The sequence below is a fragment of the Netta rufina genome, assembly GCF_964035555.1.
Source record: "Netta rufina genome assembly, chromosome: 14".
NCBI lineage: Eukaryota > Metazoa > Chordata > Aves > Anseriformes > Anatidae > Netta > Netta rufina.
In genome coordinates, this window is record NC_140137.1 from 1101355 (window position 1) to 1129321 (window position 27967).

Here is a 27967-nt window from a genome sequence, read left to right on the forward strand (position 1 = left end):
TGTGGGCAGCTCCGGAGGCAGCTCGGGAACCCGGCGTGGCATGGGACGGGGATTTGTACCACGTTCCCTGTGGGAAGCATCTCTGGTTTCCTCCCCATGCTATTACTGGTTCAACCTCTCTGGCATTCGTGGTGCGGGGAACCGCAGGACAGTTGCTTGCTGCCTCCTGGCACGGTTTTGCTCTTCCCCAACTGGAGCATCTGTGAGGGGCTCAGGTGAGCGCGTGGTTCCCATAAAGAGCAGTGCCTGTGGAGCCGAGCTGGTGATGGCCACAGGGGGATACACGAGGGGAGGACATCTGCAGTTCCTAGGGGACAGAGCAGGCTGGAGGAGCGAAGCGGTGGCTGGTGGCCAAGGGGCAGGCAGGGCCGCTCCTCCTCCTGGCCCCCCCGCCAACCCCATCCGACCCAGCAGGGCCCTCCCTCTGCCCACAACCGTCATGTGGCCCCTGGCAGCCAGAGCATCTCAAGAGGAAGGGCTGAAAATAATTGCCTGCTCATATTATCCTTTCAAAAGGCAGGAGTTGCCGTGGTGGGGAATTTTGGTGACAAACAGCCTGGCTCAGGGGCAGCTCCCCGCTGAGTCAGGTGCGCGCCCAGTCCCGTGGCACAGCCTGACCCCCGCAGGCCCCACTGCCCCCTGCCCCCGTGGCCATCCTCAGTGGCAGTACCCACACCACCTGGGCCACCCGGTTGGGCACGCGCCATCTGCTGCTCCTAGTTTTGGTTTTGGGGCAGATAGCATGGAGTTCATTAAAACACTGCTGGGGTTCAGGACTGGCTCTACGCTCTGCCGGTTTGCTCCGTGGGTGTGGGATAAAGTCGTGATGGGGGCCAAAGCTGCCTGATAGTGCACTGGCCTGGACAGGACTTCTGTGTCCCAGCTGGGTGCTGAGCACCACTGGCATCCTGCTGTGTGTGCCTGTGCCGGCACAGCTGGCAGCCTCTGCCCAGCAAAGCGCATCCTGCACGCTTGGCAGCAGCCGCGTCTTCATTAACTGGTGCTGAGAGATGAGAGGCCCTCTTGGGGATCATCCTGTCCTCCACTGCATCTGCCTGCTGCCCCTTTTCATCGCATGGGACAAAATAACCTCCCGGCCTGGTTTGCTGCTTGTGCCTGGTGGTGTGGTGGTGGCACAGGGGGTGATGGCAGTGGTGTGGGGCTTTGGGCTCTGCAGTGCCTGCAGCGCATCCAGGCATGGCAGGGGCTTGAGGTCTGTGCCTATCCCACACAGAAATGAAGTGGCATCTGCACCCTGAGCCCAAATAAACAGCCGTGGGTGCGGAATTAGCATGCAGCTCTGCAAGGTGCGATGTAAGAACTCTGCTGCTGCCCTTCTTCCTAAACTCGACACACCTTTGTTTGAAATGTTCCAGTACACCTTTGTTTACTCAGGGCATTATCACCACTATCTCAGACTCCTTTCTTCTGGATCCATGTTGTGACTCAAGGATAGTTTACTGCAATTTCTTCCATCTTTGCTCCATATCAAAGACACCTTGGCAAGTTCGTGTTTATTGTTTGTAGTTAAAGTTTAATATTTCCTACTACTCGCATCTCGTGGTTGATCTTAATTATACCCCTCTAATGTAAGACAAAAGTCAGTGAATGAGAACACTTTCGTTGTGCTTTTGGCTACGGCCGTGCCCCAGGCCCTGCGCTGAGTGGCCCAGCGGGTGCCTTGTGCTGCCCACACAGCTTCTGGGCACCTTGCCTGGGGAGAGGGGTGCTGTGCGGGGTGCTGGTGCACCGTGCAGTGCAAGGTGTTGGTGCAGGTTGCTGTGCGGGGCACCAGGGCTCCCCCATGCAGCAGCATAGTTTTTCTCCCGACTGGGCTGGATCAATAAAACAGGTCGATATTGATTAAAAAAAAAAAAAAAAGGGAGTGCAGAGGGCAAAATCCCCTGACCCTAGCAGGGCAGTGAGGTGTCGCAAGCCCTGTGCAGAACCGGGAAGCTGGGTTCTGCGCTCCTTGCCCCCCCAAAGGTGCTGTTTTGCAAAGTCCCCGATCTCGCTGCCCTGCAGCTCTCCTTTCGTCCCTGTCCCAGGGCCAGGGCTCTGCAGGGAGAGGTCCCATGGGGACCCCAGCATGCTGCCTATAAATATCTCAGGGTGCCAAGGGGTGGCTGGGCCGCAGGCACATCCTGACACTGTGCCTCCTCCTTCAGAGTGACATTTTGTCAAATGCCATGGGGAGGGGGGCTGCTATCTGCAGGCACACGCTCCGGTGACCTTCACAGCTCTGGCCAGGTGCCTCCTTGCTGTATTTGCGCTTATTTATAGCTCTCTCCTCCATCCATCCCCACCTCTGCCCCCTTCCTGGCACCGATGGGGAGCTGCCCACCCCGTGCCGGCACCTCTTATCGGGGGACAGCAAGGGAGCCGGCACATCCCCGCGGGTGACAAGGAGCTGGTGGCAGCTTGGGGACAGGGAGAAGCTGGGTTTGGTGCGAGCTGCAGGGTGCACGCCGGGGCATGGCCAGAGCCCCCCTCGCCTCCCTGCCTCCATGCTGGGACCCAGGGCTGCACACCGGAGCATCAGACAACCGTCCTACAGGGGCCATGGCACCAGGGACAGGTGGCCCTGGGACAGGGGGCAGCCCCTTGCTGCCTGCCCAGTTCACCCCAGTGAAACAATCACACAGTGTTTGCCTCCCCGCTTGTCTGCAATCCCCATTCCAAGCAGTCTGTAATTACGGATTTCCCTGATAAGCCCATATGGCTGCCTCCAATACCCCTGCCCGAGGATTTTCATTCTTTTTTAGACACAGACTCGGGATGAGGGCATGGAGCGGGAGGCTCCACACCTGCACCTGGCATGCAGTGGGGCCAGCACTCCCTGAGAGTTCTCCGCATTTTCTCACCAGTTTGAGCTGCAGCCAGGATGCCATGGGCTAATTTGGGGCTCTGCCTCCTGTGTGTGGATGTACATTTATCCCTTAATGCCTTGAGCAGGCACTTAGTGGTGCGGAGGAAGGAGGCTGCTCGTGGGGTGAGTCACGGCCTTGCTCCTCCACGAGGATGCGGCCTCTGCCCCTGTCCCTTGGCATCCCCAGGCAGCCCCTGTTTTCCTTCCCTTTTTGTTCGCTGGGTGCAGGGAGCAACGAAGTGGCAGGTGAGCGGCAGGCTGATCACACAGCATCCCAGGGACACGGATACAAGCAGCGGCACAAATCTGGCCTTACAGGCTTACCTGAGATTAAGTTATTGAGAGGCTGCTGTGCCCCGTCCAGCTGCGTCTCTGCGCTGGCAGCCTTCAGAGGCCACCCCTCGTGCAGCCTCGCTGAGCACAGGAACGGGCTGCCCACCTGTCCCCTGTGCCTGGAGCTGGGCTGCAGAGCTCTTGGCTGCTTCTTCAAGGGGCTGGAGGCAGGAGCCTTGTAGAGAAGGGCAGTTCCTACCCGCTCCATCCCGGGGATGAGGAAAATCTCTGCCACAGCCCAGCTGCAGGAATGGTTCACTGGTGCCATGCACAGCAGGCGGGGGACCTGCAGGGCTCACCGCTGTGCATCGAGGGGAGCTGAACTGAAGAGCAGGGTGAGATGAACTCGTCCTCATGCTCATCATCTGCCAGCACCTACGCTGAGCACCGCAGGCACCATCAGACCGAGCCACCTCGCTGGGCGGCTGCTGGGTAGGACTGTCCTGGGGGCATGCCGGCCCGGCCCCAGCCACGCTCACCAGCAGCTGGTTTAGCCCATGGAGCCCAAGTTCATGTTGAAAAAGAGGAAAACATTTCCTGTCTCATGAATCCAATATTTGAATTAGAGCTGGGCTCACTTCTATGCAGAGATAAGACCTACACATGCCCATGCTGGGGTTAGTGTGGCTCCAGCACAGAGGGAGCTTTCCAGGGTGATATCCCACCCGCTGGCCCCACGGCAGCAGGAATTCATGGCTGAGCTCTACCGGGTCCCCTTGGAGGTGCAATAGAGGTGCTCCTGGGTATGGCCAGCACCACAAGGACACGAAACGAGCACAAATCCACAAAACGAGCAAAAAGCCGCGGTGTGAGTGAGGGTGCTTGCCTGCTTCCTGGGGCAACCCTCAACGGAGGCTTCAGCTCCCGTGTCCCCAGAGGGTGCAGGTGAGGGGCATGGGGTCCCCTCGCAGCCCTCCTTGGCAGCAAGGTCGGTTGGAGAAGCTGCAGAGCCCCCGGCAGCTATGGCCACAGCCGTGCTGCAGCGCGCACAGGCCAGGTGTCTGGGCTGGAGGATGCCTCCGAATTTTTGAGCGTGTCTCCATGGGTATTTGCTGGCTGCACACCAAGAACCCAGGGCTGATCTTCCTACAAACTCCCGAATAAAATTAGAACAAAAGTTCACTCCTCTCCCAAGGCAGCAGGAAGTGGAAAGGGTGGGAAAACGGAGAACTGGAGCAGATGAGTTCTCGTGCCCACAGCAGCCCCACACCGGTACCGCACCGGCAGTGTCAGCATGTGCTCCCCTCCCGTGCTGCTGGCCTGAAATGAATCCTCCCAGCCGAACAAGTGGTGTGGGGATGCCCTGCCAGGAAGGTGGATTCTGGGGGTGCTCCTGACCTATGTGAGCCAGGAATCCAGGAGCATCCACGGCCGGGCACTGCCTGGGGACGCCGCGAGCAGCAGGGCACCGTGGGGACACTGACCCCAGTGCCTGCCTCCAGTGTGCCCAGCCAGGGCAGCCCAGCAGCGTTGGTTTGCAGGAGTTTATTTTTACCCAGCCCTGTTGCCAACGGGGACGTGTCACATCTGTGGAGTTGATCAAAAGACGTCCCAAGCACTGCTGTCAGCTGCTCCTTGTGATCTCAGTATCAAGATCTTTTCCCTTGTGGCATATCAAAAGGAGCAGGAGGATTTGACTGCTTTGCTATTTTTAATTGAACACACACACACACGTTTATATATGTGTATGGCTTTTCTAAAAATAGAACCCTTTGCCTGTGTTCCCATAGGAAGATTTGGGGAGAAGGGGGAGCCAAAGTTGTTGCAGGATGTTTTCTGGGGCAGGTGCAGGAGCTGGGGAAGGAAGGGAGGAAGGAGGCGCAGCAGGTAACACACGTGCCTGGGAGAGTAGAGGGCACCGAACGTGTAGTAGCAGGGCTGGCTGAGCTGGGCTGAAGGGAGATCTGCATCCCCAGACTTGGCAGCGATGAGAACTGAGACCTTTCATCCCACTGCACATGCTCTGAGCACCCGGTGAGCAAAAATTTTGCTGGGAGGGGTTGAAGACCCCAGCCTTGCTGTGCACAGGACCATCCTTTGGGGGGACACCAAGTTCGTCATCTATGATCCTCAATTATCCCAAGGGGAAAAAAAAAAAAAAAAAAAAAAAGACAATACAGACAGAAACCCTATCTTTGCCCTTCCTGGAGCTCGGTTTGAGACCCCTTTCCCCCTGCTGTGTGTCAGAGGAGAGCCTGTTAGCACAGCAGAAGTGGAGGCCACCGTGTTTTTCTGCCTCCGCAGCCTCTCACGTGCTCAGATGTTTGCCTGCTCCAAAATCCCTTTGCTGTGTAAATAAACTTGTTTCCCTCATCACCAGAAAACTCCCCCTGGGCAGCCAATACCAGGTGGATCTGCACCAGACCTTTCACCTCTGGGTCTGAGCCCTGTTTTTTTGCTGGGGATGCATCCAGGAGGGAGCTATGTGATGGGCACGGGGCAGGCAGGGGCTGGCCATGCAGAGAGCTGGGGAGGCAGTGAAGTAGCGAGGTGGAAGCAGGGCAGATCTCAGCTGCTTTTGGTGATTAAATGGGTATTTTTAGCTTGGTTCCTAGAGCTCAGGTCACCCCATGTGCTCCTGGTCGTTGATGTTTTTCCATGCCATTTTCTCTTCCATGTGCAAGAAGTGTGGGGGGCTGCAGTGCCTCTGTGGTGCCGTGGGATGTGCACCTTCCCAAGGATTGTCACCGAGCGTTTCACTGCCATGTAGCAGGGACAGGGATGGGGATGGGAACAGCCAGGCTGAACGGCATGAAGCCACCCCTCAGAGCCTTGCCCCATGCACTGCATCCTGTGTGTGCCCTAAGCCTTTTGCCCCCCTCCATTGCTGCTGATTGCCGGGGCAGCTGCTCGACGAGCCTGGAGGTCAGCCTTGCACCATTGAAGGCAGGAAGGGCTGCTGAGGTTCGTCTGAGGGCACTGGCAGCTGTTTGCTTGCTGGAGCAATGAGGCCCGTCCCATGCAGGCTCCACACGTGCCTGGTGCTGCCGCGAGGGCTCGCTGGTGGCAGCAGGGCAGCTTTCAGTGCCCACTGATGGCAGTGCCAGGCTGCGCAAACGGGTTTGCAAAAAGCACAGTGAGGAGGTGCTCCGTGCTCTCTCAGCTGCTGTGTAATTGGTCTCCCTTGATCCATTTGCCAGTTTTATTCCAAAAAGCTTCGTCTGGGCTCTGAGTAATGTGCTCGAGCAGAGGCAATGGCATGTGGGGACACGGCTCCCCCAGGTCCTAGCCGTCCTGCTGTTGTTGCTGCTGGTTGCAGTCTGTTGCTGCCAGCCTGGGTGTCCCCTGCAAAGCCCCACGTGCTGTGGTGTGGCTGTGAGCTCACCTCCTTTTTCCTCTCTCTGCAGTATGAGGTGTCTGGCGAGGAGCACCTCTACTCTGACTTCCCCGAGATCGATTTGTCCCAGCTGGACGCCAGCGACTTGGACTCCGCCAGCTGCTTCAGCGAGTTGCAGTGGTGTGCGGAGCACTCCGAAACCGAGTCCAGCCAGTACAGCACCGATGACTCCGAGCTCTTCCAGGTACCCCGGGGACACAGGGACGTGGGGAGACATCCCTCTGGCTGCTGGTCCCAGGCCGCTCACTTGCACCTTCCCATGGGCGACTGCCGAGGGCAGAGGCGTGCGGAGTGCAGGGGAGGGGAGAGGAGGGAGGGGAGGTATGGGGGGACAGCTATTAATATCTCCTCCCCAGCTGATTAGTGCTCCCATTAATTTGTGCACTGGGTCTAAATGGAGCTAGCGGAGCAAGGCTAATGAAGAGGTGCCGAGCAGAGCAGGGCTGCTGTGCCAGCCCACCTGTGCTGTGCTCTCCAGCTTCAGCATCACCTCTGTGCACGCCGGGGAGCACCCGTGGGTGGGGGTGTCCCCAGCACCCACCTCTGCCTCCCTGGAGTGGATGCACCCTGCGGCAGGGCATGCACTGCAGCAGCTGCAGGCAGGCAGGGGCTGCTGGAGCCCCAGTGGGGCAGGGGTGACCGAACTGCTGAGCGCTGGTGCAAAAAAGCAAGCTGCACGATGTCTGGTCTCCAACGCTGACATTGACAGCTGTGCCTAAGGAGAGCAAACACTCCCTGCTCTCCAGGGCACAGGGCAGCCCTTGGGTGTGGGAGGAAGAGGAGGAGAGCCAGGAGCAGCAGGGCTGCCTTTCCAAAATCCTCCCTCTTCTTGTGCCATGGCCTCAATGTGCCCCATCCTCCTGGGATGGGGCTGCCGTGCACTGCTGAGCATTGCCAGGTGCTTCCTACTGGTACAAGGAGGCCAGCTTGGTTGTGGCACACTGGGGCTCTCTGGACACCAAGCAGTAGGTTGCTTGTTGGGAAGGAAGAGGATTTGTTCTTAAAGAAAGGAGGAAAAAAAAAAAAAAAAAAGCCCCAATATTTTCTAAACTGGCCGTAATAACAGCCCTCTGGCTTTTGTGCTGTGCTGCTGCTGTGCTTGAAAATGGTCCAGTCCAGCTGACAGACCTTCATCACGAGATGCATATTTTCCGCTGAACTTCCTGGGGAAAAGATAAACAGAAAAGAAATGCAAAAGGCAGGCCCGTTAGGAGCAGCAGCGTATAATGATATGTACCCTCTGAACTTGTGTGCACAGCAGTCTCATGCCAATAACAGGAGAAAAAGAAATGGAGCCAAAAATGGAGTATCCTACTGCCTTTCCCTGGAGCCTGCTCTAGTAACTGCAAGCAAGGTTAGGGCATGGAACTCAAGATATTTAATTTTTAAACAAGAAGAGAGAAATAAGGGAGGCTCTGTGCAGCCCGCAGTCCTCACCGAGAGCCCGAACTTGTCCCGTGCTAATTTTATACCTTAGAGTAGCCTGCTTCTTGTTGGGTATGGTTTACATTGAGCCTATTGAGGAGGAGGACCAAAATGAGCCAAATCCTGGCTCACTTGGGCCATTCCTCTGCTTCTGCACCCTGTCTGGGGCGTTTGCACTGTACTGCCAGCAGGAAGGGGCCTCGTGCATGGAGCCTGCCTAGGGTCATGCTCCCCATGCCATGGGGGCTGTCGCCCTTGCCCTCACAGGGGGCTGCGCTCTCTTTTCCCCTGGGCAGCCCTGGGCTGGGCTCTCCACCTTTCCTTCCCCCCACCATCTCCTCCAGCTAGCACCAGGGGGCTCACAGCCCAAAGCTGGGATCATTTGGTCAAGGAGCCTTTTAATCACCGCCCCCGTTCCCACTGTGCTTTGCTTCTAAGGACAGAAGATGCTCTCTATTATTTTTCCCGTGGGGTTTGCCGGGGTTGTGGGTGGGCAGATAACATCCCTGCCCCAGTCATTCTCTCCTGCTCCCATCTCCTTGCCCCAGAGGGGGGTAAATCCCCCCATGGCCCCCTGCCAGCCTGACGTGCCCCCCCGGAGGGAGCGACCACGGGTGCCTCGCTCAGCCTGATTCCCTCTCTTTGCTCCTTTCAGATAATAGACAGCGAGAATGAAGCGCTGCTGGCGGCCCTCACCGAGACTTTGGATGATATTCAGGGAGCTGACGTGGGCCTGGCTGCCTTCCGAGCTCTGGAAGAGGGGGACACGCTCAACCATGCCTACACCTCGCCTGCCCCTTCCCCCAAACCCGCTGCCCCGGTCTCGGGGGGGCCGCCCCTGGCCCCCGAGGTTGATGAGCTGTCTCTAGTAAGAACCCACTTCCTACTGTTTAAGGTGGATTTGGATGAGCCCCTGATAAGCCGGCTGCATGGGTATGATAGGAAGCAAAGGTCTGAATTTTTTCATTCTAGGCTTAAAACTCTCTTTAACCGTCAATACCAAAGCATATACTTGTATTGTATACGTATACATGTTCTGCATCATTGCTGTCACCTCCATCGCCATCCTCACGGGAACAAGCTGCTTGCTGCTGTGTGTATATAAATATCTCTATATATACCCAGGGGGCGGGCGCCGCCTGCAGGGGGTGTCACAGTGCTGGGGGTGGCTTTGGCAGGACCCACACACCTCCTTTTCTCGCAAGGCCAGGCTGTGGGGCTGCCTAGGGCTCTCTGTAGTGCATCCCAGCCTCAGCCCCAAGCCCCAGGGAAGGTGCCTGCTCCTGCCTGGCTCTGCCCCGGGTCCCCAGGACTGAGCTCCCTGCTGCCCTCGCAGGAGGGTTGACCACCCCCATGCCCCCACATGTGGCCTCCGGCCCCAATAGCCTTGGTGACCAGAGCATCCCTCTCGGTCCCCTGAGGTGCTGGGGCTCCAGCCCCACTCCTGGTCCTGGCCCGTGCTAAGGGGCAGCATTCGCTGCAGCCCTCCGCTGCTCCTGGGAGGTCCCCTGGGGTGGGGGCACCCAGCCCGCTCCCTCCGGGGGCTCACGGTTCCCCCTTAGCCTTTACCCCTTAGCCTTGCCCGGGGTGTTCCCCAAACCACGCTGTGTCGGGGAGGAGTGACATCCAGTGGTGAGAGCGTGCATTTCCACCGCCCCCAGTCCTGTGCACAGGTGGGTGTATATATCACACGCAGTACAGATGTGTATATACAGGATGTATACGTTGCAGGGAGGGGAAAGGTGCTGGTTGCTTCCACTGACAGGAGCTGCACGCCCAAAGCTGCAGGCATCCCGGCTGATGTCTCCTGGCAGCCTCTGACCCAGGAACCCCCCCATTCCTATCACCCCTTAAAAATCCCTCAGCCCGACCTGGGGGTCTCCAAACTCACAGGCCAGCACAGGGGGGCCGAGCCCCCAGTCTGTGTCCTCCATGCAGCCCCTCCGCAGTCACCTTGCTGCTGAGCCACTGTCGCCTCTGGTTGATAGTGTGACGGGTGGGACACGAAACGTCATCCTTGCTGGCTGGGGGATAAATTTATTTTATATTTTCCTGACCAAAAAAGTGTTTGAGTAGAAGGGAAGAGTTTTGCTAACCTCGCTGTCAGAACGGATTGCGCTGTGTGTAACCTGAGGAAAACCCTGCTCTGACCACCCCGGGGGACTGCAGGGGAGTCTTTGAATGAAGCAGGCTGGGAAGATCCTCAGCCAGCCCTCAGCATGTCCCGCCGGGCTTTACATCTGCAAAATGCTTTGCAAGCTAATTAACGAAGGGAGGCCCCTTTCTGGATGTCGCAGCTGAACAAGCCTTGCAGGGCGACCCAAGTAAGCTGTCCAAATCAGTCACGCATAGAAACGTGAATCCTGGCACCTAGGGACAAAGCTGATGGACGTTTGGATGCCACGACAGCTCCCACGAGTCTGGTCAGAGCCTGGGAATGGCCCTGGGGAGCACATTCCCCTGCTTCTGCCCCCGTCCCCACCACCCCTGCCCTCTGCAGGGTCCTGGGCAAGGAGGCTGAGCGCTGCTGAGCACTGACAGGTGCCTGCTCGCAGCCCCAGCGTGAAGCCCCTCTGTGCCCTTTTATCAACCCCCCTGGTTTTTGAATTGGACGCTTAGCAGTGGGCACAGCCTGCAGCCCCTGGGGCGCAGGCAGCCCCCGGCAGAGGTGTGGTGCTGTCGCTGCGGTGCCGACGCGCTTTCTCGCCGCTTCTCGTTGCAGCTGAAGAAGTTGCTCCTCTCTCCATCACACGCGCCTCCCAGCTGCGAGGCTCAGAGAGACGGGAGTGCCCGGCGCCCGGGGACCCCTAAGTCCCGACCCTCAAGGCCCTGCACAAAGGTATTTTCAGACCTCTCTGTCTCACCGGGCGCTAGTTCATGAAAGCCGCCCCCTCGCCCCCCCTTACCCTGATGATTTACACCCAAATGTGGGATCACTCGGCCTGGGGAGAGCTGCCTGTCGCACCACAGAGCCTGATCCTAAACTAATCTCCTGCATCCCAGCAGAAGTTGCCATCAAAGATTTTTCTACTTGGCTAATGGTAATTGTGCAGTGCGTTAGGCTGGGCAAATTAGATTGCCTGGGAACAGATGCAAATCCTTCCTGGGGAGGAGGAGCTGCCTCCTGGCATGCCTGAGGGAAACCCGCTATCCCCAGCAGCCCCATTACCCTGGGCGGCTCTGTCCCCTCAGCACTGGGGCTGTGTGTGAGGGCGAGGCGCGGGGCTCACCATCTCCCCTCTTCTCTCCCAAGGTGGAGGCTCCCCGGGACCGGAGGGCGAGCATCCCGCAGGTGCAGAGCCGCAGCTGCACTGAGCTGCACCGGCACCTCACCTCACCGGCCCCCTGGACACAGAGCTCAGCCCTCCGCGCACCAGAGGAGTGTCCCGGTGGCCGCCACCACTCTGCCACAGGCAACTGCGCCCACCACGAGGACGACAGCGACTCCAGCGAGGACTCGCTGAGCTCCGGTGACGCAATGACCTCCCCTTCCTTGGCGGAGGATGGCGCCGGCAGCTGGTTCTCCTGCGACGGGGAGATAAACACGGTGGTGGAGCTCATCCGCTACATGCACACCTACTGCCTGCCGCCGCGGAAGCTGCCCGCCCACGATGCCACTGACGCCAAGCCCAAGCCCTGCAGCAGCCCCTTCAAGAGAGCCAAACCGGACTGTCCCCCGCAGCCGGGACACCCTGGTGGTGCTGAGAGCCAGCTGGGCTGCACCTGGCAGGCAGCCGGGGGCTGCAAGAAGCCTGCAGCATCCTTCTCCATCCTGAAGGAGCTGCTGGCACGGGACCTGCTGTGTGATGTGAGCAAGCCCTACCGCCTGGGCAAGCCCGTGTATGCCTCCTTTGCCCAGCTGCCCGCTGCCAGCTGCCCCGCCATGCTAGTGCAGGATGGGGCGGACACTGGTGGGACCTGCAAATCCAGAGCCAAAGTGGTGCCAGAGAAAGCGGAGCCAAGGCAGAGCCTCGGGGCCGAGGCGAAGGCTCCACAGGAACCTGGCAGTTTGGAGGAGGAGGCTGGGAAGCACGTGGGCGCCTCAGCTGTGTCCACAGGGAAGGCAGCCCGGCGGCCAGAGAGTACCATTTACGCTGTCCGCCGGTCCAAGAGACTCAATCCCGAGCTGGGCCACTGGCTCTCCTTCCTTGATGAGCCACCGCTCGAGCCTTCTGTGCCCCGGGAAGCCCCAGCCTCCAGGGAGCCCACGCTGTGCCCGTCGCCGGAGGCCTTCTCCACTGAGGAGCCTGTGGCCGAAGTGGAGGTGGGTGGCACGGAGGAGGGAGACGTCGGGAGCATGGCACCGCCACCAGAGCCTCAGCCCCTCGTCCTGGAATCCCCAGGGGGCAGCGAGGAGGGCGAGGGTGCTGAGAGCCAGCGCTGTGCCCCCTGGCAGCAAGCAGGTGAGGGGGCGGGAGGTGACCCCTGGGTGCCACCTGGCTGAGGGGTCCCACGCATGGGGAACCGGCGGCTGTTCTGGTTTTGGGGTTCTGTTCCAATCCACTCCCCCTGTGCCTCCTGCCTCAGTTTCCCCATCCTTGTAGCATGGGGAGGCAGGACTGGGCTGCCCCCTCCCTCAGGGTTTGCCCTGTGCCTACACACTGCAGTTCAGCTGTACCAGTGCCCCAGAAGCGCAGCTGCCATCATACTGTCACTGGCCAGCACTTTGTGCGTGCGAGCAGCTCCAACCTGCCATCCCTCCACTCGTGTGGCTGCTGCCACCTCACCAGCAGTGTCCCCAGCCCCGGCTCCTGCTGTCCCCTGCCTGCCTCGTGGGCGCTGGAGGGAGCCCAGCTCCGCTGTAACTCTGCTTCTCCCTGCCTTTCAGAAACACCCCGGTGTCTCATGCTGTCCTTGGCGCAAACGTAAGTGCACATGGGATTTGTGGGGGCTAAATTAATTGTGCTAGGGCTGGAAAGCCACATCATGCACCTTGCTCACAGGTGCAAGGCGCTGGGAGAGCTCCAGGCCCTTGGCGAGGGTTGGTGCCAGGGTGGACGTGCCCGGCGACCTCACTGAGGCTCATCCCTGCTGTGGTGGTGGCGAGGGCATGCTGCTCGCCCCCATCTCTGTCAGGCACTAGGCATGCTGGGAGGGTTCATTTGTATGCAGCGTTTTTATCAGCTTCCTTTTTTATAATTTTCTGTGTTCACCTACACACTTTCCCTCTCCTTTCAGTGACCCGACCTTTGGGAAGAGAAACTTTGAGCCAATGCTGACCGTGGAGCTGTGTGGGACAGCAGGTAGGACAGGCTCTTAATGTTCTCATTTCTCCCTGGGATGGGAAATCTTGAAGCCACTGCTTCATCCCATGGTGCAGGAGCACTTTCTGTGTGCTGGTTTCGTGCTGGAGCACCATGAGCAGCTCACGGGCTGCGTCATGGGCACTGGGGAAAGCGTTTGGGAGTGAGGAGGCTGTTTGGAGGGGCTGCTGCTTGGAGGGAGGCCAGGAGGGAAGGGAGAATTGACGGGTCCCCTTGGGGATGAGGCATCCTTCTTTTTCCCCAAAGTGCCAGTGGGTGGGTAGGGTGGCGGAGGCTGAGCAGCCTCCCTGCCTTGCAGTGTCGGTGCAGCTCAGGCATTGAGATTGGATGAATTGTGATGGAGGGCAGAGCTGACTCCTGTTGTTTGTTCACTCGGGTTTCAGGTCTCACGCCGCCCACCACTCCGCCGTACAAGCCCGCCGAGGAGGACCTGTACAAGCCAGATATCCCCCAGGAGGCTGGCGACGAGGACAGCATGGCCCCCAGCCCTGGGGCCGGGAGCACAGGGGACACAGGAGCCTCCCAGAAAACCCTGAAGAAGCAGCCCGAGAGGACAGAGCTCTTGGCCCACCTGAGCCGTGCCGCCGAGCAGCCGGGCATGCTCAAGCGGCCCTTCTCATGCTCCTTTGGGGACCATGACTACTGCCAGGTGCTGAAGCCGGAGGCCACCCTGCAGAGGAAGGTGCTCAAGTCATGGGAGCCCCCGGGCCAGATGGAGATGGAGCACAAGAGGAGGGTCCCGGACGCACACTACCAGGGGCTGGACCTCAGCAGCAAGGAGGCGGGCGGCGAGATGGTGTGGAAGGATGGTGTCAAGCAGCTGCGAGACCAGGAGATCAGAGCCAGCTTAACGAAGCACTTTGGCTTCCTGGACAGTGCTCTTGATAGCGAGGATATGGCCTTCTGCAAGACCCCCGAGTATGACACCGTCTTTGATGACAGCTGCAGTGAGAGCGGCTCCCCGGTGGAGGAGGAGGAGGACGAGGAGGAGGAAGAGCACTGTGACAGCCCATTGGATACCAAGCTGTGCTTGCGGAGAAACCCCCTTTCCAGGACCAGTTTGCATTACTGTTCCCGGAGCAGGTCCAGCTCGGGGTCTTCGTGCTGCCGGTCCCGATCCCCCACCAGCAGACGCACCTTCAGGTATGGGTGGGCAGCAGAGGGGCTGGCAGCTTGCAGCAGCTCTGGGGGCACACACTCTTGTAGAAACCTGCTTTTGGCCACTGCAGGGGACGGTCCTGGCATGGCATGGTGGCTGTCCCCTCCCTTGCTGCTGCTAGGAGGTGGTGTGGGAGCCCGGGTGGACCCCGCTCCCAGTTCTGTCCAAAGGCACTGCATGACAGCATTGGCTCTCTCTGGTCTGAGTATAAAGATGCTAATTAGTTAAAGAAAATCCATCGAAATAATTGGTACTACAGCAGCAGCTGCCAAAAACATCAGCCAAGGCCGGAGAAAGCAGCATCTGGGGAAGTAGCTGTGGGTTTCCATCATGCTGGGAGCAACTGACAGGGGCTGGAGCCATTTGTGAGAAGGGCACACATTGGCTAGGGACTGCTTCTGGCATCAAGGAATGGGCTTTCCAGTGTCATAGCAGGTGCAAGAGAGATGGTGTGGCCCAGAGAAGCTCGAAGCTCTTTGCATGACCTCATCTCCCAATATTTGCCAGGCACTTGCCTGCCTCTGCAGAAACCCTCTGCCTCACCTCCCTTTTGCTGGCTGAAGCGTTCCCTGCAGGTTCCCCTTTTGGGGCTGACCTCGTCTCTCGTGCTCCACAGGTGTGAGAATGGTGAACAGTGTCAAGGTGGCAGTGGGAGCCGGGGCCAGCTGGAGAAGAAACGGGAAAAGGCCATCGTAAGTGAGCAGGGAGCAGCGCTGGCCCCGGGGGCAGCAGCCGCTCCCTCCCGCCGGCACCTGCATGCGCACTGGGACAAAGCAACCCGCAGCCCTCAGTAGTGCCCTGCTCCAGAAAAGCAGCGGTGGAGCATTAGCCCTGGCTTCAGCATCCCTTGGTGTGAGGCCAGTGTTAAACAGGGACATGACTGTGGGAGAGAGCAAAGCTAAAGCAAAGTGGAAGCAATCTGCAATTGGCAATACAGAGTCCTTGGCACAGAAATGCCCGGCGCATCCGCGGAACTGGCAGCCGGGGCAGCAAGCTGGGGAATCCCTGGAGCTGCGCAGCCACCAGCACTGCTGCAGGGGCAGCACGGGTGCGGCATGTACAGTGGCATGGGGCTGCGTGTGCAGGGAAATAGCTCTTCTCCGCTGCCATGTCCACACATACATGCTCACGTCTGCCCATCTGGCATTTTTCACCTGCAGCACAGTTGAATTTGTCCTCCATAAGTTCTCAGGAATGTTTCCTGGTGACTTCATTGGGATAAGGTACAAAGGCTGCAGGGACACGGGAGGCATTGACAGGGGAGGAAGGGGTGTGTGGCTGCTTTAACTTGGCCGTGACAGCAACGGGCTGGGGGCCGGGCAGTGCTGTGCAGCCAGGGTGGAGGGCTCCTGGGCACCCCACGTGTCCAGCACCCATGGGCAGTGCTGGAGGCGCGTGTCGGGAGCCTGAGACCTCTCGCTTGGTGCTGGCAGGGGGAAGGCCGGGTGGTGTACATCAGGAACCTCTCCAGCAACATGAGCTCCAGCGAGCTGAAGAAACGCTTTGAGGTGTTTGGTGAGATCGTGGAGTGCCAGGTCCTGTCCAGGACTAACAGGTGGGTGGCGAGATGCTGGGCTCGTGGGGCGTGTGGTCACCTCTACCTCAGCTCTAGGAGTGACAGTGACAGGGCAGTGCTGGGGGAGTGAAGCCTGCACTGCCCCAGCCCACCCCATGGGTGCAGGGGTGGGCGGCAGAATGGTGGCAGGGCACAGGACAGAGCTGTGTGAGCAGGGTTGTGGAGCCTGATGCATCTCTGCTTCTTTCTTTGGTTGCTCAGGGGGGATAAATATGGCTTCATCACCTACCGGTATTCAGAGCACGCTGCCTTATCTCTGAAGAACGGCACCTCACTAAGGAAGAGGAACGAGCCTTCCTTCCAGCTCAGCTCTGGTGGCCTCGGGCACTTCTTCTGGACCAGATACGCTGACTTGGGTAAGAAGGCTTCCTTGGAAGCATCCTGTTCATCAGCATGGCACAGTAACGGTACATTACATGCGAGGATCTAAAAGCTTTTTTCAGCCTGCAGCAAAAGCCCACCTGCTCTGTATGGCTCACACAGCTGCTCCCAGCTTAGCCCAGCCTAGCTGGATGGCTTTGGGCACTGGGGGGAGAGAAGGAAAGCAGCTTGCGTGAGGATCCAGAGCATGTTGGCTGCGAAGCGTAGCATCCTACCCCAGAGCCTTTGGGTTTCAGCGGAGGCACAGCCCATTGTTTCCCAGCTGCATTTCTGCACGGTTCTGGACGCTTTCCAGCTGAGAACTCCCTTCCCCATGGTTAGAGAAAGCGGTCAACAACAGCTCATTAGCCCAAGAGGTGATCTGGGTTGTTTGCTGCTCCACAGGACAGATTACCCAGCATTGCATGTGTACTTTTCATCCAAAATGAAGACATTGAGATGCGCTGCAGTTGACACTCTGGTGTCACGTGGATTTCTGCTAGCACACACTGCTCTCCACAGGTCTGCCTCGCTAACTTATCCAGGGCTCACTCAACCTTGTCTCTCAGCCTTCGATAATGGACAGGAGTGAAATCCTATGCTGGTCTTGAAAGAGAAATGTGATCGGGGTGTCACTTGGCCCTCATCACTGTGATCGTCAGGTGTTTCATGAACACCACGCTTTCAGTTTTGCACCCTCTGCAGGCGGCGAAGTGGTTCTGTTTTCCCACTTCATGCATAAGATAAGGCAGCCCACTACATGCCCAGAAAATAAAGCCCTAAGTCTTCATTTACCTCTAGGTGCTAAGTCTGACACAAGTACTGCCTGGTCTCTTAGCACCTGACAATATTTCATGTGCACAGAGCAGCGTTCTCTCTGACTTTGGCTGTGGGTGCAAATGCTCATTATCCATGTAGTAAGCTAGGATCTGCCATTCTGGGCTCTGAGGAGGTAAGAACCAGCAAGCACCCTGTGACAAAAATGTCAGTTGTGCAGCACTGTGGGGAGGGCAGAGCTGCAGGGGAACCCCCAGCACTGCTCCCAGGTCCTCACCCCCTGGTTTCTGCGAGAAAACAGTTGCCCCTGACTACATGGCATGGTTTGTTCCTAAATCCTGCTTGCCCTGTGCACAGGTTGAGACAGAGAGCCTACAGGAAGAAGTGAAATACAGCCATGCCATTAACAGCTCTATCAAAAATATACACACAAAGGGGTTGAGCTGCTGTTCAATTAGGCGGTCTTATTTCTGGCATTTGCTAGATTTCACAGGCTTTGTGATGGCACTCTTTGTTCAGCTTCTGATGCAAGAGCTGGGGAGCTCTACAGGCAGACACCCACGCTTGCCACGACCTGGCTGCTCATGTGGGAAGTGCCGTGTTTCAGCAGCTCAGAATTCACCTGGGTCTGGCAATTTTTGTGAATGTGGGAGTGGGCATCTCTGCCCTCTGACCTGAGCGGTGAGAGCCCCTCTACCAAACAGCAGTTTGCTCCTTTTCAATGGGGAGAAACAGCACGTTTTCCCATTTTATATTGTTCTTGGACATGGGACAACATCGGTGCCTTCCCAGGAGGAGGCCAGGGCAGGCACACAGCTCAGGGAATGCTCAGCAAAGCCATCACCTGCAAGCACTGCCGGGGTGGCCGGGGCTTCGTGACACCGTGCGCGGGCACGGGGAGCACACAGTGCGCCTTGTGCCCCTGCCCGCCTCCTGCCATCCCTCACCATGCTGTCCTGTGTCCCTGCTGTCCCCAGATTGCAGCGCGGAGGAGTCCTCCCTGGCACCGGTGAAAAGCAAGTACGAGACCATGGATTTTGACAGCTTGCTGCAGGAGGCCCAGCTCAGCCTGCATCGGTAACAGCCTTAACCCTGGAGGAATACCTCAATACCTCAGTCAAGGCACTTCCAATATGTTTACGTTTTCAAAGAAATTATTCAGTCTATGACAAGCGAGAGAGAGCGAGAGAGCGAGAGCACGCACGCGCGAGAGAGAGACTGCTGTCCCTTTCAATTGATGTTTACATTGAACAAAGCTGCTTCTGTCTGTGAGTCCCCATGGTGTTGATGTCTCACTGCCACACATTAGCCTCCCCGCTTCTGACTGGTTGTTTTAGGGTGAGCCTTGAAGCCCCTGCCCCCTCCCCGCCCCGGCCCCGACCCCGCGCTCCCACCGTAAAGTTGCAGCTGTGTTCACCATAACATTTTTTGTCCGTAGTGTGTGATGATGAAATTGTTAATTGTGAATAGAATCAGGATTATAAACTAATTTTTAATAGAAAAGGAAGAAAAAAAAAGTATATACTTAAAAAAAATGTATTTATGGCTCAGATGTACTGTAATTCAGATTTATTGTACCGCTTCCTTGATTTTTAACTATGCACTGTAATGAGGCACTTGCCACTGAGCAAATGGGGGGTCAGAGCAGAGTCACAGAGCCAGCATTCAGCCACAGAAGCGCCGGCCTCCCCAGCAGTGCGCTGGGGCCCTCTGCACGCGGGGCTCCCCCACTGCTGACAAAGCCATTTTCCTCACTGGGGGGCGAGCCCCTGGCACCCAGCTGCCGAGCAGGCCCGCTCAGAGGCCCGTGGGCTGCTCCTGCCATGGAGCTGGCAGCACACAGGTGCGAGGGAAAGGGGTGGTGGAAAGAGGCAGCGTTGAACCGCTGCCGGGTGGCCTGCGGCTCTGCTGCCTGCCGGCCATCATCGCTGCGGCCCTGCCCTGATAGGCCTGGGGCGCCCGTGGAGGGAGCGGGGCATGAGGATCCTTCTTGTCTCTGCCTGTCCTCTGGCCGGTGTCTGATAAGCCATATGCTCACCTAGCACCTCGTTGGCAATGCGGACCCGCACCCCCCTGTCGGCACGGCACGCTCTCTGCCGTTGCCCGTGCCCCCTCGGCCCAGCTCATGCCCAGCAGTGTGAAGGAAGTGTCATGGCTTTGCTGTGTGTTTGCGGCTCCCGGCTGGCCTGCCGCCACTCGTGCCGTCCCCCCTGCCTCTCGCCAGGGCCCTCAGGCCTCCTGGCAGCGCTGGATGTAAGGCATGCTCAAGCAGCATCCCCGCCAAATTTGCTTGCAAGCTTGCCCCCTGCCTCTGGGAGAGGTGGGAGGAGGAGAGCCCCCACCCCTGGGTGAAGGAGCCCCAACCAAGAGCAGGCCAGAGGCACCATTTCCCAGAGGGAAAGGAAATCTTGCTGGCTCCTCAAGCCATCTCCATCATCTCCATTTACTCCCCAGACACAGAGACCACTAGGGATTCAGCCATTGTATGTAGATAGAATATTATAGCCTTAACTATGCCAATAGATAGATTAGAGTCTTCTGGGGTTTCCCCTGTATGTGACTTAGGGATTTTATTCTCATTCCTCCATGCGGACACCATTTCATCCTGCAGGGAGTATGACTAAAGCCTCCAAAATTGCATGAGGTTCAGTTCCAGGAATCCACACCCTGCCGACACGGCCCTTGGCTCCATGGGCATGTTTGCACCCCTGACAGCCCACACTGATCTCTGGCAGGAGAAGGGGTTCCAGCAGCGACACCAGCATCATTACTTGGTTATTTCATGCTGCTCTTGTGGAACCTGCGGTTCCAACAGCAACCGGTGAGGCAGTGGGACAGCCCCGGTGGGTTGAACGGCAGCTCCCAAATCTGCTGCCGGTGCCAGTCGCTGTCCTTGTGCCACTTCGGTCTCAGCCCAGAGCAGTAGCAAGGATCACTGTCTCTCCTGCTATAGGCTCTCCCCACCTCCACCCCGACTTAGCATATGTGAGTAACCCTGGCCGAGACTGAGCATCTGCTATTGGCAATTGCCTCATTGTAGCTTTGCCTTTTTCTGTCCTAGTATTTCCTCACAACAATGATGTTTACATGTGATTGCTATAGAGCTTACGTAGAATGTATATAGCGACACATTTAGGGTGGGTAGTACTGTCCTGTGCTGTGCTGATGTTTTTCAGAAAACGATCAATCAAAAAAAAAAAAGGAAAAAAAAATGCCAAGTGGAATTCTTCCATCTCCTTGCTCAGCCGCGGTGGGACCGAGCCCCAGGCCGCTCCCAGCTGGAGGATGCATCAAGCGTGGTGGAGGGGAAGGGTCAAGCGCAGCGAGGGCTGCCCGGGCCATGAGGAACCCTCTCCCAGGGCAGCCCTCAGGCGCTTCGCCAGCGTTGGTTTCTGTGTACCCAATCTGCAATTGGACATAGCTTTCCTGTGGCTTCCCGTGCTGGCCAGCAGCCCGCCACCATCGCAGAGCTCTTGTGCAGCGGGTACAGCACTCCCAAGCAGGGAGGTCTTGTAATGCACAGAGCCAATCAGTACCGCAGTCTTAGGATAGGAAGAGATGCAATAAGTGGTCTTCGTGTTGCCTGAAGCCTATAAATGGATTTTTGTTGTTGTTTGGGGTTTTCCCTCCCCCCCCCCTTTAAATTTTGACAGCTCTTTTTCCCTCCTCCCTTGAGAAATGTCTCCTGCACTGATGCAATACGCACAGAGGTGCTCAGGATGTGCCATGCAGGGCCAAGGCACCATCCCTGTGGCCGCCCGCCCCTCGCTGCAGCAGCAGCAGAGCCTGGAGGGGCACGCTGCCCACCCCTGCCTTTAGGACCTGGTGAGTGCAGAGGGCATATCTCAGCTTAAAGAAGCACAGGTGTGACTGCCTGCTGGGTCCAGAATTGCTCACGCGGGGTTAATGGTGAAAAGTAAGTTCCCACTTGACTTTTATTTTTATTTTTTTAGTAGAAAGCTTTCATTAGCTCACAGTGCTCTAGGGGCAAGGGGGGCTGGGCAGGGGTGGGTGAGAGCCCCCCCTGCCTGGGGGGGCTGGATGCAGGGAAGGGAACCTGGCTCCCCTCACCACTGGGGCCCAGCCCTGCCCACAGGTAGGAGCCCCAATCCAAGAGGAACTGGGAGCAAAAGGGTATATTATGGTAGGCAATAAGTATGGAGGAGATCTATTTTTTTAAAAAAAGTATATAACTATAGAATGTCCCCTGATAGTTGCCTGTAAGTACTGTGGGGAAACGCTAAATATGAAGGGTCTGGTGATAAAATGCCTGTTCGCTTTTTTTGCACAGAGTTCCCCATAAAATCTCATTGTTCGTGGTGGGATACCAGGTTTCCTGGCTGGAATCCGGCAGAATCCTGGGGCTCCGTAGGAAAGGAGCAAATGATTCTGAATGTCTGGGCTGAATGCAGAGGACAATCCCTGGTGTCAGGTTCAATGCTGCCCCAAAGGAAAGTTTTATCCCAACTCCTGCCCAGCGCAGCTTGCTGGGCTGCACGTCTTCCCTATGGAAACAGCAGCTCAGCCACCACATTACAGTCCAAATGTCTGGTTTCAGCACTGGTCCATGCGAAGGAGCATTACAGACCAGCCATTTTTTTTTCTTTTTTTTCTTTTTTTTCTTGTATTTTTCTTTCTTTTTGGAGTTACACTGAATACCGAGCTACATCATTGTTCATAGAGAGCCCTGAAATCCTTTCTGTTCTATCTTAGCCCGTCCCTGACAATCTGAAGCAATAGAGAACCAAATGCAGCCTTTGGGCCACATTCCTCGTCCCTCCTCAAGCCGCAGCCAGGGATGGCACGGCCAGGGCATTACTGAGCAGAGCCAAACCCAGCGCACACTGACGGGGCAGGGAGTGTGTGTATGCATGTGTGAGAGAGAAAGGTTAAACTGATGCATTTCTTGAGAAAGGTGCAAGAATTTCACCTAAAAAGGGGCACATCTGCTTTGTTATTTATAATAAAAGCTAAACTCTCTTTTTCTTTTCTTTCCTTCTTTTTCTTTTTTCTTTTTTTTTTTTTGTTGAATAAAAGGACACTGCTAATAATTACTAGGGGCCAATTCTGCCTCCTTCCTCACGCTGAGTAAGTACTACTAAACTCTGTGATTTTCTACTTGCAGGGTAAGCAAAAGTGGCAGAATTGATCCCTTTGCGATTAAGAATCTAGTTTTTAATATGTTTTCTTTTTTTTAATTGGTAGCGGTTTTTTATATTTCACTTAATTTTTTTCCCTCATTCCGTTCCATTGTGTCCTTATTTATGTAATATACTTTAATCTTAAAAGATGGCATGAATTCTTATGCCTTTCCTTTATTATTATTGTTATTATTTTTAAAAAAGAGATTTATTTCTAGTGTGATTTAACTGTCTACCTTCTAAAACGAGAGAACGTTTTCTTGTATTTTTACATTGTCAGATTCTATAGTTTCATAGATAATTTAACCAAATCGCTCAATGTATTATCTATATCTATCCGGTGGGTATAAAAGTTCTATTTTAAATTGTGTAAATACTTCAGAACTGGCTTCTTTTTCCAGACTCCCCTGCTGTGGAGTTACTTGTTTACATCACAAAGACTGTAGAATCTCTACGCTCATGTACTGTAAATAGTGAAGTGATCTGCCTATAAATAAACAATAACATATATACTATAAACTGGGAGAAAAAAAAAAAAAAAAAAGAGTAACAAGTCTGTGCTGCTGGTGCTTCGGATACCGGTGCAAACCCGCTCTGGAGGAGGCGTTTCGCACTGCACAATGCGCTTGTGGCCGGCTGGCAGCAGGATGTCAGGGTGCAGCGCAGCACACGGTGCACTGGCCACAGGGCCATGGTCCCTGTGTGAGTGTTTTGCTAAGGCTGGGCCAGTGCCGGGACAGATGAAAAGCCGAGGAGCTGATGGAAAGCTGTGGCTGGGTGGCCAGGTTCGGGCTGGAGGAGGCTGGGTATGGCTGAGGAGGGGGCACAGGAAGGACCCACCCATGGTGAGCGCTTGTCCTGACCCCAGCGCTCCCAGGGACCAAGGGCTGGTGCTGTTTGTTCTGTAGTATCTTGCAAGCAGACCTAAGGGTTGTGGGGAGCTGCTCGTGAATACATAGCTAAATCCACGATGCAGCTCTGTTAGACCAACAATTAGTTTCATCCATTTGAAAAAAAGATACCAAAAGCCACAATACCAGGGCAGTTCATCCTTTGGGCATAACTTTCTGCTAAAACAACTTTTCACAAGCCTGGGCGCTGCTCTGGTTGTAGCTTGCATGCCTGCTCACCCTGGATAAACAGAAGCGGCCTTATCTCCTGGACCAGGCTCAGCATGCTTTACAGTAGGAGAAAAGAAGTCAAGAGCTGGCTTTTGGGTGTAGGGACAACTGCTGCTGCTGCCCTTGGCTGGCCGGCAGCGTGGGCAACAAGGGTAGTGTGGCCATGCCCCCAGCCGCAGGTAGAGCTGGGCTGGGTGAGATGGCGGCTGCCCTTTGGTCCAAGAGGGAGCATCTTCAGCATCTTCTAAATGACTGACCTTCAACAGCATCCCCCTCACGGGGGTCTGTTGGCTCCGTGCCAGCACCTGGAGGATACCCGTGTGATGGAGCAAATGTGTGGTTTGAAGCTGGTTGGTCTCAGAAGTGCCAAGGGCAAGGGACACGAGAACACAGGGACTGGGCGCCAGGTGCTCACACCCGAAGTGGAGGAGTGCAGGGATTGCCGTTATTGGGAAAGCAGCAGCTCAGTGAGAAGAGCAGAGAGCAGCCCCTTCAGCCACCCAGGATGAAGGTGGGGAGGGAACAAACATCGCTGGAGGCTTCACAGTGCTGCCACGCTGCTGGGTAAGCAGGGCAGCTCCGTCTTGCTGCCCGGTGCCAGCAGCCTCTGCCTCGGGTCAAGCTGTGCAAGTACAACTGCCCCCGGTCTCAAAGCACTGGGCCTGGGGTGCTGGGAAGCACCACCGCTGCTGCCTGGGATTCATTTCACTGTCTGATCAGCTGTCCTGGGCTGCCCTTTTAGTTTCAGCATCTATCCGTGCCTTGGGCAGCAGCATCTGGTGCCTAACGTGCCCTGGCTCTGCGGGGCTGGCTGTGCCGGGATGGGGCTGTCCCAGCTGCAGAGCCCAATGCAGGGCTGCCACCAGCTCAGAGCTTCCCGCTCTCCAGTGTCAGCACTTAGCACTGCCCAAGGTCCTGGGCAGGAGCTCTGGAGGCTTCATGTAATGTAATGTGCACTTGCCCACTCCCAGCATTTCTCCATCCCAGCTCCCTGGCCAGGTCTGGCAGGTGCCTTTGCAGGGAGGAGTGGGGAAAGGTTTGGTGTCTGCCTCCTGCCAGCTCAGGGACATCTGCCCACTCGCCCAGCGGCACCGACCTCTCTGCCTGCAGCAGCTGCCTGGCTCGCTTGCAGGCACTTCCTCCCAGCTTGCTGTTGCTCTTCCTGCCCAGCTTTGCTCTCTCCACACAGCTCCTGCCTTCTGTGCTCACTGTACATCTTTAGGAGCTGGTGCAGAGCTTACTCTAGATGCTACCAGTTTTGGGTTCTACAATCTCTGTTCCCTCTTTCTCTTCTCGTCAGTCCTTGGCTGGATACATTTTATTTTTCCATATATGGTCGGTACCTCCAAGTACCTCTTCAGACTCAGACTTGGATCCCTTGTGTCTCTCAGCAGCCTCCAGCAGGTAAGACACCACTCCCCAACAGATCCCCTCCTCAACTCCCCACCCCGCTGCCAAGCCAGAGTGAGGGTGTCTTGCTCCCTTCATCTGCAGGCTCTGGCTGCCTGCGTTGCACAAGGGGCTGCACTTGGCATGGGCTGAGCAGCCCTTGGTGAGCTTTGTAGCAGGAGCAGACCTGCCCCAGGCAAGCCACAATGGCTGTGCAGCAGCTGCAGTGGGTGAGGTGCAGGTGGAACTCTCCTGCAGACCTTCTGGGGCTCTCTGCATGTCTGAGCATCTCTGCTTCCCTTTCAGTTTGGCAGCCACAAGGACCCCATGTGCACTGAGCACTGAAGAAATTGCAGCTGGGCAGAGAGCTCAGACATGCAGGAAGCTGCCCTTCGTTGGGCACCAGCCTGCAGAGAAGAGGGGAGAGACCTCCCCACCACCAACACCTAAAGGATTCTGTGATCTTATGATCCTATGATTTTAGAGGGAAATTGTGGCACTGCGTACATGCTCAGGACCTGATCCTGCCAAAAAGGGAGTATACAATGCTCCAGGCTCTCGGTAGTACCCTGAAGCACTGAGGATTTGCTGCCCATGCAGAGCCTGCTGGAGAAGGGCACAGAGAGGGATTAGGTTTACCTGCAGCTTGGCACACTCCTTATCTGCTCATGCTGGTTTTCTATCAGAAGGAGTCTTCATGTCAGTGGGTTTGCAAGATATCAGCATCTGCCTGGAGAGAGGCAGGGAAAGGATTCAGCTCACTACTGCTAAATGGAAAAACTCTAGGGTTAAAGCCCTTTTGTCATCAGCACCATCTCCAGTCATCACTGCGAGGCATTTGTTTCAGGTCCAGGCAGTAACTCAGCTGTCCAAAGAGAACAGCAAACTCGTGTGGGCCCCATGTGCTGGGGGCTCTCCATTGGATGCTATGGCAGTGGAGGAAGGGACGTGGCTCAGGAAGCATCCTCAGTCCTTCACACTCACGTCTGGGAAACACAAGTCCAGTTTTCTTCTGCTGGGTTTCTGCAATCAGTCAAATCCAACCATCTCTGAATTTTTATTTCAAAATTATGTGGAAAAATGAACCCAGCTGGCAACTAAGCTATTGCTCTCTTGTGATGTTAGCTGTACCCTGCTACTGAGTTTAGCCCTCCCTCCAGGAAGAAGGGAGACACGGAAGCTGCCTCTTGTCACAGTTAGGCAGAGCCGGTCACCTCACTGCACACTGTGAGCTGGTACAAACCCAGGGACACAGCCTTGAGAAAATGAGGGACTTTGTGAAGAGCTGCTGGGTTGCAGTGTTTCAAGCTGGAACATTGAAAATCTAACCTGGGAAATTAACATCAGGCCTTCCCCCGTCAGCAGCAAACTCCCCACAAAGGTGTGGGCTGCAGGTGCAGGAGGAGGCTTCCTACAGAATGGTGGGATAAGGCATTGCGGCACCAAAGTGCCCTGTACAAAAGCATTTCTCCCGCAGCCAGCCTGGCTCATGTTTCCACACATGGCTGATCTGGGAGACAGACAAGAAACAAGGGCCTGGACTGTCATTGCCATGGCCAAGGGGAACAGAGTCCAAAGGGAAGAACTAAAAAGCCTGTTTGGCTGAGGGAGCACACCATTATGCCACGCAGGCTGTCTGCAAATGGCTCAGGAGATAGCAGCAGATTATTTACAGTGGTCATTACCTGCAGCTTCCAGCACCTTCTGGCTTTCATCTTCAATGAAAGGATTAATAACTTTAATTAATCAAGGGTAAAGAAACAAGACTTCTGGCCAGTCCGACTGAAGGCAGCATGCCCAGCAGCGTGCACAGCAGCCATGGGGAGCCCCAGCTTGTCTCAGCCTGCAGGGTGCAGTGAGAAACCCACAGCGGCCACAAAACACCCACGGGCTCCTGCAGGGAGCAAACCCTAATGTAGCCCTCTTGGGCTCCATGCAGAGAAGTACCAGGTCTTTTGGTTCAAGGTGCATGCAGCAATGTGGCAGTCAGCTGGTGCCATAGGTACGAAGGGCAGCATTTGCAAATGCAAGTTCTGCCACACTGGAGGTGAGGAAAGGCAACAGAAGGCAGTAGTTTTCTGCATTCTGGGGGAAGCGGACAGCAAGGCCAGGTGAGCACTGAATGCAGTGTTTGTCGTGTCTGACACAGCTGGGGAAAAGCGGTCAGCAGTACTGCAGGGTGAAACCACAGACCCCATGGAGGAGATAAAAATAATAGTAAAGGACACACGATGCTTGGCAATAAGAAGAAACAGAACAGAAAATCTCTGAAGCATTAGGTGGGCCAAGGCCATAAGAAAGCATTAGGGAGCAGGCAATGGGCAGCAAGCTAATAAGGAACTTGCCCTCTGTGGTTTGGATTGTGCCCCTCCCCAGCAGGTGCAGCGACAGATAGGACCAAGAAGTGAATATCATCAGGAAGAGGTTTATAAAATAAATTCTTGAAAAATAACTAAAATAACTTTCTCCTCAGGGCATTTAATCAAGCACAAAAACATTGCCTGGGCACTGGCTCAGAAGTCTTGGTTAGAGCAATACATCTTTCACAAGACCTCAGGAATCCAGGAGCAGCCAAGAGCAGCCCACTACCACCAGCCTTTGCAGACACCTTGGACACAAAGGGCTCTGCCAGAAGGGTCTCACAGGGACAGCTTTTGCTAGGATGCTGTTACTGACAGTAGGACAGTAACTGACAGTAGTAGTCAAAGCTTCTCAGAAGACAGGAAAAGGAAAGCCTTGAACTTTTCAGCCCAGCTTATGAGCTACATGGAGAAACAGTACTAGGGAAAGAAGAAGGCAAAACGTGTGACAGAATGGACATTTCTGCAGAAAGACAGCACTCGTGGAGAGGAAGAAAAGCATAAAGTGCAATGTGAAGAGATGAGAGAAAATTCAGGCCACCAAAACGAGAAGGTCATGTGATTTCTGCCTTGAGAAGCCCCTGCCAATGGTGCAGAGCCACCTGAGCTGAGAGACGTCCCTGTGCCAAGCCCACCTGGACAAGCACAGCACAAAGGCTTCCCTGAAAGACCATGTCCTGGTGGAGCCCTGTGATGTTGATGTTTGTGCAGAGAGGAGATGCCCCCAGCATGGCAAGCTGCTGGAGTGCTACCATGTGACAGACTCAGTCTGCATCTGCGTACTGTGCTGTGTCACCAGCTCCCACCAGATACACAAGATCATCAGTGTGGAAGAGGCTTTTGGCCAAGTGCAGGT

General features: G+C 56.1%; 2 protein-coding genes across 7 annotated transcripts in view; both read left to right on the forward strand.

Moving 5' to 3' along the window:
• PPARGC1B (PPARG coactivator 1 beta) overlaps positions 1-27367 on the forward strand; it is a 48743-nt gene extending 21376 nt beyond the window's left edge. Inside the window, exons 2-14 of one of the 6 annotated variants that reach the window (XM_084295043.1) lie at positions 6550-6723; positions 8620-8832; positions 10687-10803; positions 11218-12367; positions 12793-12829; positions 13143-13207; positions 13612-14371; positions 15004-15079; positions 15821-15942; positions 16165-16319; positions 18078-18177; positions 24663-24766; positions 25058-27367. In XM_084295043.1, the coding sequence (XP_084151169.1) occupies positions 6550-6723; positions 8620-8832; positions 10687-10803; positions 11218-12367; positions 12793-12829; positions 13143-13207; positions 13612-14371; positions 15004-15079; positions 15821-15942; positions 16165-16319; positions 18078-18177; positions 24663-24766; positions 25058-25089 (3105 nt within the window). In that variant the 3' untranslated portion in view covers positions 25090-27367. Of the gene's footprint in view, positions 1-6549; positions 6724-8619; positions 8833-10686; positions 10804-11217; positions 12368-12792; positions 12830-13142; positions 13208-13611; positions 14372-15003; positions 15080-15820; positions 15943-16164; positions 16320-18077 lie in introns of all 6 variants that reach the window. The other 5 variants (XR_014618843.1, XR_014618844.1, XR_014618845.1 and 2 more) reach the window with 5 other exon arrangements.
• A 61-nt stretch (positions 27368-27428) lies between these two features.
• Positions 27429-27967, forward strand: part of LOC311214467 (sulfate transporter-like) — a 29695-nt gene continuing 29156 nt past the window's right edge. The window contains exon 1 of the mRNA XM_084295045.1: positions 27429-27965. The gene's annotated coding sequence lies outside the window, so the exon portion shown is untranslated. The remainder of the gene's footprint in view (positions 27966-27967) is intronic.